The 20,939-nt window shown below is 42.2% G+C and overlaps 1 protein-coding gene across 1 annotated transcript in view; it reads left to right on the top strand.

Annotated features, from left to right (window-relative positions):
• LOC146855235 (cadherin-related family member 4-like) overlaps window positions 1–20,939 on the top strand; it is a 767,858-nt gene that overhangs the window by 644,615 nt on the left and 102,304 nt on the right. The window contains exon 20 of the mRNA XM_085650585.1: window positions 307–437. Coding sequence (XP_085506711.1) covers window positions 307–437 — 131 coding nt within the window. The remainder of the gene's footprint in view (window positions 1–306; window positions 438–20,939) is intronic.

The raw sequence follows: 20,939 nt of genomic DNA, 5'->3' as shown, positions 1-20,939 counted from the left end.
TTAACAAATGCAATAACAAATAAAGTAGTTTCTTATTGTGCAGCATAGCTTATTCTTTCCAACAGAAACACATTATTGTACATTGATGGTACCTACCCTAACCTCATAGAGTTACATAGTCATAGATATTGGATAATAATCAAGTTAATTTGAGACTCTATGGATCTAAGTAGAACAAGTTGTCTTGCTCAGTTTATTTTGGCATACAGATTCTAATAATTCAAAAAGAATGAATGTTTCATTGTGATCTTTTGTCATTGAAACTAGCACTATACACATATTTAAAACTGTTTCTTATTTTGACAGGTGACTACATCAGTACTGGTTAAATTTGCCCATGTTTGGAATCCTGATAACTGGTTTCCAGCAATATTAGCAATCACAGGATTTCTTCTGTTGTTATGCCTCTATGCACTGGCATGGGCACTCCTAAAAGAGTAAGTTCTACTTTTAGTGAAAAAAAAATTGTAAAAGAAAAATGTGTTAATATTTGTTCTCAATATGTCATGTACAGTGCCATATTTGTCAGTGTTCTGCTTTGTCTGAATGTTTTATTTAATTGTAAATTAATGCAATTGTTGATATCTTAAACTACCTTTTGGACGTGACACTTGTGCTTTAATATCCTGATGTTTTGAGATAAATGAAAAATGTATGTAAACAATCAAAGAAAGCAGGTAAATTCCAGAATTTGTGTTTCTATGTATTGTTCTAAAGCACAAACAAATGACCAGAAGGATTCAAGGTACCATAGAGAAAAGGTGACTATTATTTAGGCCAATTTTCACAACTGCCTCTCTACAATCAATGTCTGGATGTACAAGAAAAATCTTAAATTACACAGAGATTAAATGATAACATGGACTTTGGGCTCGAATTGAGTAATATGCTCTGTGTCCCACACATTCCATGAAAACCTGGATGTCAAAATCGGTAACACTCTTACATTACAAGAGAAAACCAGAGCAGTTCAATCTATCAATCAATAAGCATTGTATAGTGAAGCACTGTAACCCCTGGGGGTACCTGGATGTTGTGGGTGCGACATCTCTGTAGAATAGCCAAGTCTGAGTTTCTTCCTGAAGTCTGCCGGGGATGGTACTGTTCGAAGATGGAAGGGTTTGTCGTTCCAGGTCTTGGCAGTGACATAGGAGGGGCAGCCCCCACTGCAGCTGTGACTGATGCAGAAGGTGCACGGACTAGTGAGGAGTAGCGCAGGTGGCTTGCAGGTAGGTGGAAGTTCAGTCATTGGTTGATGTATACCTGTCCTTGGTCCTGGAGAGATTTGTGGACCTGTGTGAGAATCTTGAACTGGCATCTCTTCTCGATGGAGAGCCAGTGGAGGTTTTTGTGGTGGGAGGTGATGTGGGTCTATTTGGGGAGATACAGGATGAGTCTGGCTGCAACATTCTGTACGGTCTTGAGTCTTTTGAAGAGCTGGGTGGAGATGCGTTCGTAGATAGCCTTGCCATAGTCGAGGCGGCTGGTGACAAGGACCTGAGTTATGGTCTTTCTAGTGTTGACTAGGATCCATCAAAAGATTCTGTGTAGCGTGCGAAGGGTGTGGAAGCAGGAGGAGGTGACTTTGTTGAATTGCCGTTTCATAGTCAGTTCGCTGCCGAGGATGATGCCTAGGTTGCATTCATGGTCGGTAGGTGTGGGTGCTTGTCCAAGTTCTGCTGACCACCAGCTGTGGTCCCATACACACGAAAATAGCTCATTTTGCATGAAAAGAGCAAAAATGTCCACGGTGTGGCTTTGGGATAGTGAATAATCACACTAATAGTTTGTTTCTCTTTTCACAACGGGAACATGAGCAGGAACTTTCATTTCACGGCCAGTTTATGTAAGGTGGGCTATTTTCATCTGTAGTAATTCTGGCAGATTAGTGTGCTGAACTTTGGGATGCGACAATTAACTGTGGGCTCAATTTTTACTTTCCCAGGGTTCTGAATAATTCCCTTCAGATGAGGAGTCGTTTAGCCTTCGTCAAATGTATGTTTAGCCCATCTGAGTACTCACCAAATGATTGATAACAACCCTGAGACAGAAGCATAACCACAATATAGAATTAATCTATAGATAGGGTTGCATATTCGTTATGCATTAATAGGCTGCCTAAAATCATTCTTTTTAATATAGGCTCAATTGAACATGACTAAGTGCTTCCTGTTATCCTGACTCGATCAGTGTCTTTACTATGGAGATACAAGATTACCAATAGGTAAGCAAATTGGTAACCTGGAGTTTTACATTCAATAATTAGTGTTTCTATTTGATTACCGGGACTTACAAATCCCCTATTTTAAGCCCCCAGATAATTGTCCTGAAGAGACCCCCCATCCAGAGTGGGTTGAAACGTCATCGACACTAACCAAGAGAGAGCAAGAAAGATTCATTATATTGTCAAATGCCTCTCATTGTTGTTTTTATGACCTTTTTGATTTAATAGTTTCACCTTATAGGCTATGATCACCTCACTGGGTTCACTTTTTCACCTTTTTCACTTGTGCCTGTAGTATACTGAAAAAACTGTTTTGTGATAAAATTGTGATCTATGAAATAAATTATATTTACTTCGGCGGAAGTAAATAAATTCTCCAGATTACTTAAGTATTTACTGAATTTCTTACCTTTCAATTGAAATAATCTTCTTTTTATGTTCCTTCTTCTTGATTTAATCGACTATGAGTATAATTTGTACTCCTTATTGATAAATCTGTTAAATTAAATAAGTTCCTTGTGGACACTTTTCTTGCTAAGTGATGTTTAAGTTAGGCACAGCAATGGCTGCATTACAATGCAGGTTGGGTTTCTAAAGAGAATGTAGATGCCATGGTTGTGGTGATAGCAGTAGACACTGGCAGTAGCATTTACAAAAAAAGAAAAGGAGACAGTCAGTCGCCTGAGAGAGATTCTGGGAGGAGTAGTAGAGTGAAGTAAATAAAACTTAATGGTGGAGGGGATAACCTAGTACAACAAGTTAGAAACTGTAGTTGTGTCGAGTCACTCAACAAGGCCTACACTCGACACAAGCGTAACCTTTAGTGCTGTGTGTAATAGGATGACAATCGATGCCGACAATTAATGATGATGGATGAGTTTCCTTTGTTAAAAAAGTTACCTCGCAAATATACAGATCCTCATGGGTGGGCAAGCAGAAGAAGATCCTCCCCCTTCCTTGAAATTGAATAAGTGTTGCTTTTAGCACTTCCGCACCAGCAAGCGGGTAATCAATTATTGGTGTACATTTAAATTAATTTAGTCACACCTCAAATAATCACACAGCCCGGGGGGAGAGGGTTAGGGTTTGATGAATGGTTGACAAAGAAAAACAGTACGCATGGACAAACAACATAGGAAAACACAATCTTTGTAGACTACCATATCCATAAATCTGTTAAGGGTGAAAAAAGGAAATGCATGCATGATGATAACTTGATGGTTAATGATAAGTAAAACTTACTAACTACTACTAGACAATTAGATAGTACAGGGCATCAGTATATTAACATCATGCAATTTGCCTTGCCTGTCTGCCCTCATAGAGACACGGATTACATACAGTTTGTGTTCTGTTCTGTTGTACCGGGCTTACTTTTTAAGATAGCAAAGACAACTTAAAAATAGCTCTAGGGATGAATTATAAGCAGAGAGCAAACATAATTAATAATAACAACAACACACGGTAGTAATGATTGAAGACAAAAAATGAATCAAATTATATAAAAGATGATGAAAGTTGATACTGTTACTGTGTTATCATGGTCAAAATGGGGAGTTGCATCTCGGCATTCCTCTTGGTCCTCAGTCTATTCCATGGATCCTCTGTCCATCAATCTTGGGTGATGCCACTGCCTGCCTGGCAGATGTAGATTCATTGGTAAGGTAAGTGTGCGTAGTTTTTCCAAGTATAGCAAAGGGTAAAAGTCGGCCTGTAAGTGTAAAGGGAAAAACAAATAGGATATTGAAAAATCAATGAATAAAAAAAATGCATCAATTACAGTGGAGTGCAACAAGACAGAGAAGAGAAGAACACTTTCAGACTGAGGCGGCATGGATACATCATGTCTACTCTGTTTACAGCATTTTAAGCTACAACAACAACAGGACAGAGCAGGCCCACGGCACCAGGCCGTGACCAAGCCTCCATTTAGCTTAAATTTTGACAGAGCCAGACAAAGCACATATACAGCAACCTAGCATTTTCAAAATTAAGTGACTGAATCAATGAACCGCTGTGAGTCATACCACTGCACTCGACTCAAACCACTACACGGACAGGTAGGTCTTCTGTGGATCTTGTTGCCTTGTGTTTACCTTTTATGCCACTTCATGAAGCGCAGTTATTCCATCAATCATCTCCAATCCTAAGTACTGACTGACTGCGAAGAGTATAGTATGTGGTCATCATGATCATGGTGTCCATGTCCAACTCAGTCCGTAGTGTACCGAGTGAGTCCAGAGTCCATATTCAAATTTCCAATGGATCGCCCTGTAGTAGAAGTACAATTTTGTTATTAAACAACAAGTCTGTTTACAGCATTCACCAGAAACAGTTACAGGAGGACACATATAGAGCAGCATAGCATTTTCCAAAGTAACTGGATCTCAACACACGGCTGTCAGTCATACCTCCACTACTACACTTGTGACTACGTAACTCAACTCCACCACTACACAGACATGTAGGTCTGCTGTGGCTGTTGAGTTGACTTATTTACCTTTTATGCCATTTGATTTGAAATGCCCTGAGTTATTCCATCAATCATCTCCAATCCAACTGACTGACTGCGAAGATAGTATGGTCATCTCATCATCATGGTGTTGTACATGTTGTCCAACTCCAACTCAGTCTGTAGTGTACAGAGTACGACTCCGACTAAGTCCATATTCCATATTAAAAAATGCAACGGATATTGGCCTGCTGTAGTAGGAGTACAATTTGGTTATTAAACAACAAGAAGGGAAACATTGACTGTCACTTGAGTCACTTTTAGTTGGTAGATTAATTAATAGTACAGTTCGACTTCATGGCATCATGCACAACGTCATCAACACAAAAAACAGCAATCCCTCTGAGTCTGCATCCAACGCATGCCATCATTACCTGTCTTGCTCTTCTCTTTGGCTGTCAGATGCCTAGTACTTCTGAGTCTGACAGGTGTGTGTTTTTTTACCGAGGCTGTGGCCTCATTATCATTACTCCACATTCATTTTGAGTGCCAGTGCTTTTTTGGTTTTCCTATTCATCTGTGGTACTTTGTCGCAGTTGAAGTTGGTTCACATGGTCAGCGCTGTGAGATGGGCCGCAGCCTGGGTAGCGGTCATTGGTCAATTGACTTTGCAGAAATGTGACATGTCAGCAAGTTTCTTCAAAGAGTCTTGTCTTTCTCTGCCAAGTACCTTCTGTTCTGACATTGATGAGCTTTTGATGCCTGCCGACTCGGCGGTAGCCTAGTTCTGACAGTGATGAGTTTCGGCTCGGAAACAAAAGGAGGATAGCTATAGTCATGTTCCACTTCTTCTGGAGGGACTGTTAGAGGCAACATTTCTTGTACTATTCTCCATCCAATGTCTGACTTGAGGGAAATGTATTTAGGGCGAGTCAGGAAGATGGAACAGGACTCTGAGGAGTGGACAGTTAAATGCACAGAGGTGCAACTCCAATATGGAAATAAAAAGAAAAGACGATGGTGATGGATTTGTTGTGATTCAAACCAGAAAGACAGAGACATGCACAAATAAAGGAAGGAAGAAAGTAACAATTTGAAAGCCTAGTTTTCAGGGAAGAGGAGCTCATCCTCAAATTCTGGTGGTTCAATCAGAAGTAGGTCATCTAACACAGTACTTCCGTCACCTAAGTCGCTCTCCTCTTCCTGCTGTGATTCAGGTATTTTGTACTCTGGTGGTATAAAGTGCTGATTCATTTTGATCATGGTTAACCTCTCCACACTTTTGGGCGAGAGACTGGTCCTTTTCGCAGTTACAATGGCACCAGCAGCACTGAAAACATGCTCAGAAGAGATACTGTGCGACAGGGAAAGCCAGATACTTTATCGCCAGCCTGCTGAGCACTGCCCATTGGCTTCTTTTCCCATAACAATACACCAATGGGTTTCGTTCCATGAAGACCTCTGTTGTGTCATCCAGATAGGCCTGGACCGTACGCTCAGTCGTCAGGGGAGCTCCGATTTGCCTGGCCTCTTTTGCCTGTGCATCACCACTGGACTTACCATACCCATGTTGTAGAAACCAATCAGTAGCCGATTGTACTGTGGCTGGTGATGATCCTGTTATTGCTGTTGTTGATGTTTGTGGTGTTGTTGGTGACTGCTGGGAGGCAGCCGCTCGTTTTCGAAGTCAGTGGCTTCCTCAGCTATCAAAGTTTTGTACTTGGCAACATCCACTTCCGAAAAAGGAATTACTGCCTTACTGTTCAGAAAAACTTTGTACCGTGGATCCAAAATTGTGGCAGTAATGGAATGTTGATGTGACACAATGTTATTTTGACTCTTTGTATTTTCAAATAAGCGAACGGCTAAGGAGTCCGCCAAATAATATGCGTCTTATTTGTCATCCACACCTGCGTACATTTCAGACACCTCCTTCAGCTGTTGCTCTAGCATGTGCAACAATAGGATAGCTTGGCCCATAGTACAGTCCTCCCTGCTGACTTCACGTGTGAAGACCTCAAAAGGAAGTAGCATCTCTGTCAGGCATTTAAAGAGGTCCCATTGGCTCATCTCAATGGTCATGCCTCTCACAGTAGGATCCCCTAATCTTTGCATGACATAAGCATTGAGTGGTATATACTGCTCAAACAGACAATCAAGCATGTAATAAGTTGAGTTCCAACATGTTGGCACCTCCTGGATGAGTGCTTTGACTGGCATTTTATGCTCATGTTGAATGACCCTCAGCTGCTTCCGGGCTTTAAAAGAATGGCTGAAATGTGTGCATATTCTTCTGCAGGTGGCCAGTAAGTTGCTTACTTTGTATTAATTTTTAAGAAAGTCTTGAACATCAATGATAATGCAGTGTGCCAAACACAGGACCCTGAAATAGCCACCATCTTTCATGGCCCTAACTACATTACTGCCATTGTCCGTGGCAACAAAACCAATGTTAAGCCCTTTGGGGCGCAGCCACTCAAATACCTTGCTGTTAAACTCATCCAAAATGTTTGCAGCAGTATGAGATTTCTCCATGGCAAACATGGCTGCAGTTGCATGTTTGCGAGTGGCACAAAAATCTCAGCAGTGTCAACACCTGCAGATATCTTTTCTCTAACCCCCACAAAAGAGATCCAGTGTGCAGTGATGCACATGCAATCAGTGGCTTGGCAACTGGTCAACATGTCTGTTGTCAGGTGGATACTCTGGACAGCACTCTGCTTCAAGGCTTTTCCAAGCAATTCCAACACATCGTGATGTAGTGCTGGAACATCAACTCTGGCGAAATAGTAGCGGCTGGGAACCTGCCATTTGGGCAGATGACTGTCACAAATTCCAGAAAACCCACCCCTTCAACAAAAGAAAGGGAGAAGGTCCAGTGCTAACATTTTAGTCAGCTTCGCATTGTACAAAAGTGCTATTGGGTGGTTGCGTTCGTACTGCCCCTCCGCCCTAAACATGCTGAGAATGGTAGGCTGAATGGTTATCCTTTCTGTTAGGCTCAACGAAGCACTTTTTTTCATTGCGGTACTCCTTGCTGTCTAAGGCTGTCTCTTACTCTTGTGCCACTGTGATGTTGCTAAGGGTATGGGCGATAACACTGCACTGCTGAGGCCAGGGCTACTTTGTGTACCACTTCCAGAGGGAATGTCTCCCTGTCCTTCCTCTTCCACAGTGATCGGATCTTCTACTCATTTATCCCCACCAACACCAATGGCTGTAGTTTTTATGCTGCGAAGGTGGTCCTCCCAGTCAATCAAGTGGTGTTTTTTCAGATGGGTAATTTGGCCTCCGGTACCATAGTTTGTACCAAGCTTACCCCGACTAACGGAGGTATTACAAATGGAGAATATAGCAATGTTCTCTTCCTTTTTGCTAACCTTAAAGAAGTCCCAAACTGGGGAGCTTAACTTTTGTCTCCTGCTGGAGGTGCCACTTCCAATGCCGAATGAAGTGGATTATGTGCGTTGCATTTGACTCTGTGCAGTACCACTACCTACTTCTACTGAGGTGGTGGTTGTGCTGGATGTAGGTCGCTGCCGGGTCTTTGCAAATACAAATATGGAAGCTGTAGGTCGTGTTGGTGTTACCTGTGTTGGAGGTATGTGTGAAACCTCCCGCGCAGCGATTTTGGATAGGGTAATAATGTTGGTCTCCATCTCCTCGGGGCGGGAGTGATGTTCGTGATGACTGGCTCATCATCATCATCCTGCTGTTCTACATCGACCTCCATAAGTGTAAGGCTTTCTGGAACCTTCCTTTTCCCTAGCCTGATCTTGGGACGTGTCTCCCTCTCAGACTCAGTTTGTGGCTTCCAAGTGGCATCTAGATCATCAGAAGGGGTGCTTGGCGAAGAACTTGATGGACTAACCCTCCTTTTCCTTGCTGGGGATTTGCAAGACAAAGGATCTTATGGATGAATGGCTTCCTCTTCTTCTTCCTCTGCATGAGCCTCAATTTCCTGAACTGCCCCTACTTCGGGAGGAACAACTACTATTGCGGGTGGTGGTTGTGGCTGTTGTTGACCACTTATCTGCTGTGTTTCCTCCTGCGTTGATTGGGCACTACTTTGAGATAGCGATAAGTTTATCTCAGGCTCATGTCCTTGGGCCTGGGTTGGTGGGTTGGGCCCACTGACGCAGAGGTGCTGCCCCCAGCTTGCTCCCGGACACCGCTGCTGCAGGCGTAAATTTTGGTTTCCCAAAAATGGTTTTGGGCGGCACACTAGACTTAAGTGTCACTTCCTTCTTCTGTTCCTTCTTCTAAATAGCAACATTCTTGGTGCTGGAGGACCTGGTACCTGCTTTCTTTTGGGGCCATCTTCTTCAGATGTGAGCAGCACTCAGTTGCACAAGTTGCAGAGATGTCTGGTCAGGTCACACGTCACGTCGTGTACAGCAGCAGGACGTCTGTCTGGCAGTACACACCTCCTCCTCAGTCTTTTGTGCACCTAAAAGCAAAAAAGCCAGAAGAACATCATCCAAACGTGGAATTTGTTGTGCTTAAATTACTAATAGTACAATCAAACTAATATAATATATAATATATAACTTAGTGTGTGGTGGTCACAATTATTACATTTTAGTAACTCAGTGAACAACAACAGTGTAGTCATTTATGAGACTTTGACAACAAAGCCAGGGCTTTCCTGGTGTACTGTGTACACTCAGGAAGAAAAAGAAAATGTAGTGGAGCCTGTTTGGCCTAAATTTGTGCATCACGTGGGATGGATGCAGCATCAGGGAGCTGCAGCTGGCAATGGGGATGGATTTGGAAGCAGTAAAACAAGAGGAACAATGGAAAGACACGCAGGTCTATGTGGCAAAAACAGCACACTACTAACTACCACCACAAAATGGCCCCCAGCCACATGGTCACTCACAGGCACAAGGCACAGCAAACAATGAACTCAAGCAGGCCTATATGGTCAGACAAAGGATGCCTGATAAACAACACAGCTTTAATGCAAAAACGAAAATCCCCATGGCTAAAAACAGGTTGGAAAGTTACACAACAACCACAACAACAACACATGCACATGCAACAAATGCATTTATTTAACACAACCAAAAAGTGAAATACACCCCAAAAAACCCCCATTTTGCAATTCAATCCAATGCCATCCATGCCCTAAATGAAATTCAACAGACACCACAGAAACAGTTGTTTCATGCACCCATGAGTACTTCTGGGCCTACTGGCTGAAAAGGCCTAACACACACACAAAAACTAAGTGAACCCCCCAAAAACCACATTTTACAGTTCAATCCAATGCCATCCATGCCCTAAATGATGTTTAAATTAAACAGACAACACAAAAACTGTTGTTTCATGCACCCATGATGATTGATGAGTACCTTTGGGCCTACTGACAGACTAGGTCACAAGCTTGGAGGCCTATGGCAAAAGCACAGTGGCTGGTCCCACAAAATGGCCACCACCACAAGTCCAGGCCACCCACATTAACAAGAAAAGAACGACAAGACACACAATGCAGGCCTATGGGAAAAGCACAATGCCTGGCTTCACAAAATGGCCGCCACCCACATGGCCAGGCCACCCACAATAACAAGAAAGTGAGGACAAAGGATAGTACCAGGAAGTTGGAGACTCTGGGGAACTTCCTTTCTCTTTAAAAAAATTGCAAAAAAAGAAAAATTACTCCTTGCTCAAAAAACTACAGCCAAATGACAACCTGAGGAGTTTTTTGAGCAAAATGAACAAAATCATCATTTTCGAGAAGGTTTTATGCTGCTCGAGAGATTTTCTTCGCCAGATTGCAAATTCTGTCTGTTCAGCACCGCGATCTTCACAAAAAGTCGTTATCGGGCGCGCGAACACGCATATTGAGCACGTGAAGAAGAAAAAAAGTGTAAGTCCGTGCTGTTGCGCAGTGCGTACTTGCCAAAACTCCGTGAGCTGAACGCTCAGGGTTACCTACTGGCTGAAAAGGCCTATTTATTTAACACACACCCAAAAAATGAAATACCACCCCAAAAACCACATTTTGCAATTCAATCCAATGCCATCCATGCCATAAATGATGTTAAAATTCAACAGACAACACAGAAACAGTTTTTAGGCACCCATAATGACTACCTCTGGGCCTACTGGCAGATTAGGCCACAAGCTTGGAAGCCTATGGCAAAAGCAAGCACACTGCCTAGCTCCACAAAATGGCTGCCACCCACATGGCCCGGCCACCCACAATAACAAGAAAGTGAAGACAGACAATGAATGCAGGCCTATGGCAAAAGCACACTGCCTGGATGGCTCCACAAAATGGCCGCTAGCCACCCACAACAAAAAGAAATGGAAGACAGACAATGCAAGCCTGTGGCAAAAGTACACTGCCTGACTTCACAAAATGGCCTCCACCCACATGGCCAGGCCACAACAACAAGAAACATAAGCCAAGGGGAACAAAGAAAAGACATGCAGGCCTATATGGAAAAACCAGCACACTACTAAACTACCACCACAAAGTGGCCCCAAGCCACATGGTCACTCACAGTCACAACAGGCCATGGAAAGCAATGAACTCAAGCAGGCCTATATATGACCAGACAAAGGATGCCTGCTAAACAACACAGCTTTAATACAAAAATGCAAAAACGAAAATGACTACCTCTGGGCCTACTGGCAGACGAGGCCACAAGCTTGGTAGCCTATGGCAAAAGTAAGCACACTGCCTAGCTCCACAAAATGGCCGCCACCCACATGGCCCGGCCACCCACAATAACAAGAAAGTGAAGACAGACAATGAATGCAGGCCTATGGCAAAAGCACACTGCCTGGATGGGTCCACAAAATGGCCGCTAGCCACCCACAACAAAAAGAAATGGAAGACAGACAATGCAAGCCTATGGCAAAAGTACACTGCCTGACTTCACAAAATGGCCGCCACCCACATGGCCAGACCACAACAACAAGAAACATAAGCCAAGGGGAACAAAGAAAAGACATGCAGGCCTATATGGAAAAAGCAGCACACTACTAAACTACCACCACAAAGTGGCCCCAAGCCACATGGTCACTCACAGTCACAACAGGCCATGGAAAGCAATGAACTCAAGCAGGCCTATATATGACCAGACAAAGGATGTCTGCTAAACAACACAGCTTTAATACAAAAATGCAAAAACGAAAATCCACAGGGCTACGAAAGGTTGGAAAGTTACACAACAAGCACACACACACATCCAACAGAGGTATTTATTTATTAACACACACCCAAAAAGTGAAATACACCCCAAAAACCACATTTAGCAATTCAATCCAATGCCATTGATGCCCTACATGATGTTTAAATTCAACAGGCACCACAGAAACATGCCCCCATGGGTACCTTTTGGGCTACTGGCTGAAATTACAATCAAAGAAAAACAACTAGGCCCCTACTGAAACTACAGGCCACCCACAACAATACATTTTAAAAACAATGAAAATCCCAAAAAATGTAGGTACAAACAAGCACCAATCGAACAAAAAAGTACACCAATTTTCCAACTTACTTGTAAAATATCAAATCCAAAAGTCCTCAAATCCAATCCAATGATATGATGCAGCAGACAGACACAAAAAGTGATCCTTCCAGCTCCAAATCCAAATGAAAGTGAATAGCACATGGACAAAGCACTGGGAGGAGCCTGCTGGACAGGAACAGGAAGTTGGAGACTCAGACACACTTCCTTCCTCTTGGAAAAAAAAGTTTAAAAAAAAAGGACTCCTACAGCCAAATCACAATCTGAGGAGTTTTTTTGAGCAAAATGATCATTTTCGAGAAGGTTTTATGATGCTCGAGAGATATTGTTCGCCAGATTGCAATTTCTGCGTTTTCGGGATCGCGATCTTACCAACACTGCCGCCGGAAGTCAGATGGCGCGTCCGAATGACGTGTTCGCGTTCGCACACTCTCGCGGGATCGTGCGGCCGGATTCCAAATCTCGTGGCACACGCGAACGGATAGGAAAGCTCGTCGGCAAATGCAGAATCGTGGAAAGTCATTACTGCGAGCGCGAGAACGCATATTGAGCACGTGAAGAAGAAAACCAACTACGCTACATTGCAGATTGTGTAGTATTCGGTAACTATGCTTTCTACGCAAACCACAAACTTACCAAAACTACGCAAACTCCGTGAGCGTAGCGTAGTTCACCGCCCAGGGTTATCCGGGGCAGGGCCAGCTTTAGCCCTAGTGGTGCCCTGTGCGATAATTTTGGTTGACGCTCCCCCCCAAATGACCACCTCTGCTACGGATTCCCTCACTACCACCATTTGACAGTGGCCCTCAAGTCTCCATAACCACTGTCTCTTAGATTTAGTCAGCATACACTTTACATCACACACACATTGCACAGAGACAACCAATCATCGGTGTGTAAATCAGTGTGTAGGAAATATTACATAAGACAGAGACCTACAAAGAGTAAGAGTCACATTTAATCCATACTGGTAGGTAGTATAGTTTAGGAGTGATTGGACTGAAAAAGCACAAATTCAGAAATGTAACACCATTATCAGTGGTTTTCTTTAATAATAAGAATTGATTTCTACCCAAATGATGCCCCTTTTGCAATATTAGGACAATGAAAGACTGGGCAAAAAATATATAGCGATACTTCCTTGCTGTTTGCATAAAGCTCTTTGGTGGCAGTTAATAGCTCACTATTAGGATTTTAACGTATAAACTGGAAATAACAAAAGGATCTCTGACTATAGCGGTAACCCATTGATTTATTTATATTATATGCACCTTGTGATGTGAATGGGACACGTTCTTTGCAGCAGGCAAAGAAACTCTCCGCGCTCTGAAGGAGTTGAATCTCTCACTAGACAAAGCTCCGGTATCTCCAGGAAGAACATTAATCACCGGAGTTGTCACTTTTATTGATGCTGGAAAACTGCTTATTATGTATGCAGCATCAGCTGCTTTTAAAAAGATGAAAATGACGCCCCCACCCCAAGTCAGCGCCCGGTGTGGTAGCACCGATCGTATCGCCCTAGAGCCGGCCCTGATCCGGGGGCAGATGGCTGCAGATGGGCTTGACTTTGGCGTACTGGTGGTGTGGCTGCACTGAGATCTCCGTTAAGTAGGTCCTAGGGAGGGCGGGTCACTGGGTGTTGGGTGGAGGAAAACGGCGGGAAGAGGGAAATGGCAGGAACAGGGAAGAAACAAGCAGAAAAAGGCAAAGTAAGGGGCAGAAAAGGCAAAACAAATGGCAGAAAAATGAAGAGAAAAAGCAAAACAGAGAGCAGAAAATTAGCAGAAAAGGCAAAACAGAGGGCGGAAAAATGAGCAGAAAAGTCAAAACAGAGGGCCAAGAAACAAGCAGAAAAAGGCACAACAGCAGAACTAAGAGAAGAAAAACAAGCATAGGAGCACAGAGGCCAGCAGGTAGACAGGCAGCAGAGGGTAGCGCCTCCATTAAGAAGGATCTGGAGACAGGGAGGGCCAATGGTTGGTGGAGAAAAGCCTAAGCAAAGGGCAAAAAATGTGCAGAAAATGCAAAACAGAAAGCAGAAAAACAAGCAAATGAGGCACAAACAGAGAACAGCAGCAGGTAGGCAGGTGGCAGAGGGTAGTGAACTGCAGGCAAGCTGGACAGAAAACTGTGGCAAGGGGACCTGCTCATCACCTGTTACTATCATATGCATGTACTGACAATGATCTTGCACTTATTCAATTTTCCACTCAAGGTAATGATCACAAAAGTTTATCTTTCTTCCATAGTGGATTACTTTTTTGCTATCTACCTTGGACATCTATAAAAGCCTACAGATAAACTGCATATCATCCAGAATGTGGCGGACAAAATCGTATTAGGTCTTACTCATTTGGCTCATATTTTGCATGCTTTGAATGTACTACCCAATAATAAAAGAGTGACATTTAAGGTGATGGGCCTTGTAAATGAAAGTGTGTTCAAGGTTACATATGCTGGCCTTAAAACTAATCGGTTCAGTAGGGACCGACTGTATCATGATCATATCTTCCTACTAATATTCATGTCTTGTCTACAGACCTTAGATGTCTAGCATTAGCTCATGCATAAAGAAATACATACAGAAACAGGAAGGGAAGTTTGGACATCCCATTTCAGTCATTAGCTACAGTGGATCAGCTGGCTTTAGTCGTTGGCTAATAGGCTTATATATCAGCATTGGTATCAGCCCACAACATTTTGCAAAGATGAACACCCTAAAAAATATAGTCCATAGACTCTTGTTGGCATAAATTCTTTTTTTATATTTTTTTACTGCTAGTGCCCTACTCCCATGTTCGCTCTATGTGTCTAAGTTTACCTTTTTGAATACCTAAAAGTAGTAAAGTTAGACTTTTGGTCTAACATTATCTTTGTGAATACCGAAAAGTAGTAAACTTACGCAAAAGTGTGCGTTTACCTTTGTGAATGGGGCCAATGGACTATAACTCTGCTAGACTGTGATGTGAATACTAACTGCGAGGGTACAATCGACTGTTTTTGATTGTGTCTAATCATGAGATTAATAATTGCCAATAAAATTAATTTTTACTAATGAATTAAACACCAGAAGAACCACTGATCATCATGAGCCCAATTTGTGAACAATTTGTAACTCCACACCTTAAATTTACATTTAAGTACAGGTGCAGATTTGCAACTTTATGGGATTCACAAACCTTCCGAGCAGTAAGCCTGGAAAGACATACTAGTATGAGTTCCAGGTATGTGACATTCCTACCTACAAAGTTCTACAAAGCAGAAAAGCCTTCAAATGGGAAATTAAGCTCCTTGTGAAAATGCAGAATATTTTTCACTGTGAGAGAGACCTTCTCTTACACCCCAATATGGACCTGGAAGGGGTGCTACTTCAAACCTTTGATGTAACAAGTCTGACGTTTTCCACATTGGAAATGGGACTTAGATGAGTTTGGAAATACACCCCAAAAATATATTTGAGACTTGAATGACTAGTTACAGTATTAGTTTCCTTCAGATGGCCCCACAAAAATCATTGGGCCTGATTTAGATCTTGGCGGATTGGTTACTCCGTCACAACAGTGACGGATATCTCATCTACCCAAATATAAATTCCATTATATCCTATGGGATTTATATTTTAGCAGACGGAATATCCATCACCGTTGTGACAGAGTAACCCATCAGCCAACGTCTAAATCAGGCCCTTTGTTTTTCCAGCTTCCTCTAATTAGAGGATGTTGGGGGCTACCTAATTTACAGAACTATTACTGGGCCTCATCAGCTAAAAAAATCCTAATGTGCTCCTTAAGGACAATATTTTGAGTATTTATGATACATATGTCCCATCAGGTGAGTAGTGTAAACACTTCTATTCGTAGGATAAGTTCTGAGTCTCTATGGGTCGCTTATTTGGGGACATATGTTTCTACAATATGATATCCCTAGACTTAGTTGGTCAGGGTCCCCGTGGGATGTGCGTACTTGGAATCCTTTAGGTAACTGAATCAAGTAGAATGGTGTGTCAGCTTCTCTACTACCCGAGTCCTATGCTAGTGGATGTTGTGGAGCAGGCGAACCAAAGGATGCAAATTCTCTTTTATATACTTCTAGATGATTCAAGATAAACTCAATATTCCACTCTTTCAGTTGTTCAAATATTTACAAATTTTAGAATAGTTTCAATATACTGATCCAGATTTCGGTCCTTTTTCTAAACCAGTGATCTATTTGACTTTACACATATCTTATTCAAGATGTTCTTCTTTTATCAGAATTACATTAGTACTATGGAAGACAATCTTGCAGATTGGGCCAATAAATGGTCCTTTAGGCTTCACACGTTCATCAATCAGAAACCCTTTCTGAAAGTCCCTGTTGGGGTTACAATATGTCACTTCTATGACTAAATACGGACTGGTGTTTTATATTTAACTTCCACATTATTTTATGCAATATTCTTTGATGGAATTTCAAAATGAGCACATCAAGCCTATGCCATCATTGGTAGTCTAAATATGTGTATCAGTTCATATGTTAGCTTCCTGTCCTATCCTCATGCCATGTTAGCAACATGTTTAGTTAGAATCTCCTGCACCCTTGTTGGACAAATCCTGCCTGAAAAATCACCAGTCATGTTGGAAATCACTATTATAAGTCACAATAACTTTGTCTTTTTTGTGGTTTTGATTGCACAACTATAAATCTCCCACAACTGGTGGGACTCTACTCGTTCGGACCCCAACTTCTAGCTGCAAGAACTTAAGCATATTTATGCTTTCAAGAAGTACTCCACAATGTGTCATTATTTGAAGGCTTTTTAACAAAGTGTTTTTTATTAAACCTGCAATAACTGCCAGGTCCTAGTGGTGAGGGAATATCTGATGGTTAGTCTGTAATACCAATGTATTTGAGCTTTTAATGCTATGAAATGCTACATATTTGTTGACTTTCATGTTCCAGCTTCACCCTAAACAATTATTTAAATAGTGTGAGAAGTGATTAACCCCATTTTATGTTGAATTGTATTGCTGTTTTTTAGCCCCTGAACACTGGGTAGCACTACTGTCTAGTGTCCAGTGTATGTGTGCTGACCTTGAAAACATGTAGGGATTGGCTAATCCCAGACTGGCATATTTATCTTGACAGGAAAGCAATAGTATATGGTGTAGAAATTGCAAGCATGGCAAAGGCAGTTAAATATCACATGACATCTGAAGCCTTTATTGTGCCATTCACTTGTGTGACAAGGAAAACATGGCTTCAAGCCTATCTCAACTGGTGGTTGCGGTTTAAACCATTTAAACCTGTTGTGCAACCTGTTAAAATAACCTTTATGACGGGTAAAAACAGCCCTTTAATGAGAAAGCCCCCCCATATAGGCCTGGTAGCCCATAAGGTAGCGTGCGTGGTATTTAAAAGTGAAACGTGAAAAATTTATGTAAACATGTACCTACAGTGCCAACACCTTAAAAGGCCCTAAAGTTTATGTTCATAGTGGCAGGTGTAGCTGTCCTATGCACCAGAATACAGATTAAAATACTACTACTGTTTCTCAGGCATGGGACCAGCTAGAAAAACATTGAATAAACTATATTTATTAGTAAAATAAAAATCCAATTTATTGGTGCGATCAGACTTTTAATAAATATTGAGTTAAAGTAACTTTTAAAAAGCGACCTTTTCCTGTTTGAAGTTCTTGCAGATTATTTTGCAGTAACTTTACAGCTTCTCACAGCCTGTACTTGGCCTGATTAAGGTGTGAAAGAGATGTGAACTTTCTTCCAAGGGCTACACAGAAAGTCACTCTAATTGACAGGTCTACCTGAATGGGCATGTTTGACTCCTTTGAGCTTAGCATTATGATGGGGCCCTGCCATCCTGTTGGCAATCCTGGCCCACAGATCTGTTTGAGCCACATGTAACACTTTGACACACATAAAAGGCAGAACACAAGATGCTAGGACAACTCTGCCTGGTTGGTGAAATACCCTACTTTTGTTCTGCACATTCCTCTCACACCTGTTGTGGATACAGGGCCTGCTTAAGATTGTATCTTAGTGTTAGTTATTGGTAGACTGGTTTCATTGCCCACTCCCCCACACACACGGCTCTCAGAGCCAAATGTTATTGTGATCGAAGACTTTTGCCTTCTTAAAAATGCCCTGGCACTGGGCATTTTGAGCCTGTTTGTAGTGAACAGAAACTACTGGAAAGGTAGGAACTACTTGTACCACATTGTTTTAGGTAACGCCCATGAGTCACCAACACCCACTAGTAGGTGCTAAGTGTGCTCCCGAAGGCACATCCACAGAATGTTTTTGGGACCTGCAGCAGAATAGATGAGGGGGCATATTATCAAGAATGGTGTTCAAATTATCGCCGCTTTAGCTGCAGGAAACTGCCGCTAAAGCGGCGATAATGGGCTTGATAATATGCCCTTGAGAATTACAATAGAAGCCCAGGTTCAAACCAGAACATGGGCTTCTATTGGAATTCTCAAGGCCATATTATCAAGCACCGCTTTCGCAGCAATTTCCTGCCGCTAAAGCGACGATAATTTTAACGCTGTTCTTGATAATATGCCCCGAGGACTGGACCTGCTGTCTGTCACGTGAGAGAACCCATTAAGGACTGAACCTGCTCCCCCTTGTACCTAGGACAACGTAGTAGACTCTATGGGTCAGTTGGCTGACCTCCTGTGTGGTTGCTGTGGTACAACAAGCTACAAGAGGCCTTAGTTTGGTAATTCCCATCTGACCAGTTTCAACTGGAACTTAGACTGAACTTTGCAAGTGTGTCCAAGCACCCCACTGAGGTCTTGTCAGCCATCAACGTATACTGCAGTGGTCGTTCAGACATTAGAAGAAAGTTTGAAAGCTTTTGAATACTTTTCTCCAGACTAGTGGAAACTTTTTCAAACTTTTTTGGCCTACAGACTTTCACTGGGAGTAAGCTTTTAGGTTTATCCGACCTGGGCATCATCGCAACAGGGCTGACATTGCAGCTTGGACCCGGTCTACACAACCATAGATTATTATTTGGGCTTTACTTTTCCTTGGCACTCTTTAAAATTTCTTGTCTTCAATTCGCCTTTTTGGATTTTTGTCACTTAGGTGCCCTTTTGTTTATTGGACTATTTTCTATTTTTATAGACTAGAGTCGGATTTTTATTGTGTCGTGTCAAAGTTGAACTGTATTGGTACTCCTACATTTTACACATTTTCGTTAAGTTAAGCCTGTCTGCTTTATGCCCGAAACTACCAGGGGTTCAGCTCATGTTTAATTTACTGAAACATTTTACTGGACCTAATAAGTAGGCCTGGGCGGAGTTCGTGGAGTTCCGGGAAGTGATCAAACAACTCTGCTACGATATTCGGAGTTCCACTAGCAGTAGTGTGTTTGGTCATGCCATTTGCATTGATTTTCATTGCCGGGTGTTTGTCACAGGCTGTAAAATCAGCCCAAATGGCACATGCACAGTGCAAGAGTGTGCTGTTTCGTTTCTTGCTTCTCAAGTAGATTTTCTACCGGAGCGGCAACTTTCTCAATGCGAATTGAAGGTTTCTCAACAGAAGCGGTCACGACCATCTGCGACCGACTGAATTGAGTAATCTGACCGCCCGCTTTGAGAAATCTCACAGGGAGGTGTATTTTCTTGATGTTGGCAAGTGTGAGCAAGGCAAAAACTATGACACGCAGAGCGGAGTTTTTCAGAATTCTGCATGCTTCGCAAAGTTTTTCAGAACTCTGCATGCTCCGCAAAACTCCGCAAACGGAGCAGAGTTCACCGTCCAGGCCTACTAACAAGAAGGTAACTTTATTACTTGTGGCTGAAACTATCCACCCCAATTAATAAATCACAAATAAATAATCTAAAATTGTTATGTTACGAATACTATGAATGTTGTTATTGATATATCTTTATAATGGCATTACATATAACTGTTTTAACTCTACCAGAAAAGATATAAAAGATTATCAATTGTGATTCAAAATTTATTATATATAAGCTCGTAAATCCTTGAACAATGTCAAAACCAACAAAGACCATACAATTAGTATGGGTGCGCAATGCAATAGAACCAACAAAGATTTTAAATTAGAGCTGTCAAGTTGCAAAGTTTTTCTGTCGCAATCTGCAGTTATTTCTCACAAAACAGACAAAGGTCACAATATTTCCTTTGAGTAGGGATTTACAATGAAAATTAGCAGTGTTGCAAGTATCTTTTTACTATCTTTGATTTGTGTGAGTCACGCATGAGAAAATTCTAAGCACGCTATGCATTTTAAAAAAATGCTAAGCAGTTTTGATGTGTCGGACGTGTGCTTGCTGCTGGTAAGCCAGCCACCAGGAACTGTGTGAAACTAGACTGATTCAATAACTACATTAGACACCCTTTTATAAATCCACCCATAACGAAATAACACTTTATTTTGTAGTGACCATGACAAGACATAGAACACATACAGGTGGCTCAAATGAGAGCGGAATATGTAGTCAATGTAAATGTATAGGTATTTATTTAGCGCCAATCACCACTACGGGTATCTCAGCACTGTATTCATACCGCTGAAGGAACCCTTCCTGGCTTTCCATGTGAGGTGTCCACTCCTGGGCACCCCCATGGTGAGGCCAGGCATCCCAGCGCTGTTGGGGCCGTTGTGGAGATTAAGCAAGCTATTGCCCAGAGTTGCAGCGTGGGACCCATGATTAGAATAGGCACTGAGGCGAGAATATCCAGTCCGCGGAATTTATAGCCCGAGACCCTGCCGCGACGGGAATCGAACTCTGGTCCCG

This window comes from Triturus cristatus, chromosome 4_1 (genome assembly GCF_964204655.1).
Source record: "Triturus cristatus chromosome 4_1, aTriCri1.1, whole genome shotgun sequence".
Lineage (NCBI taxonomy): Eukaryota > Metazoa > Chordata > Amphibia > Caudata > Salamandridae > Triturus > Triturus cristatus.
The sequence above is the reverse complement of the archived record's forward strand: the minus strand, read 5'-3'. Positions and strand labels throughout refer to the sequence as shown.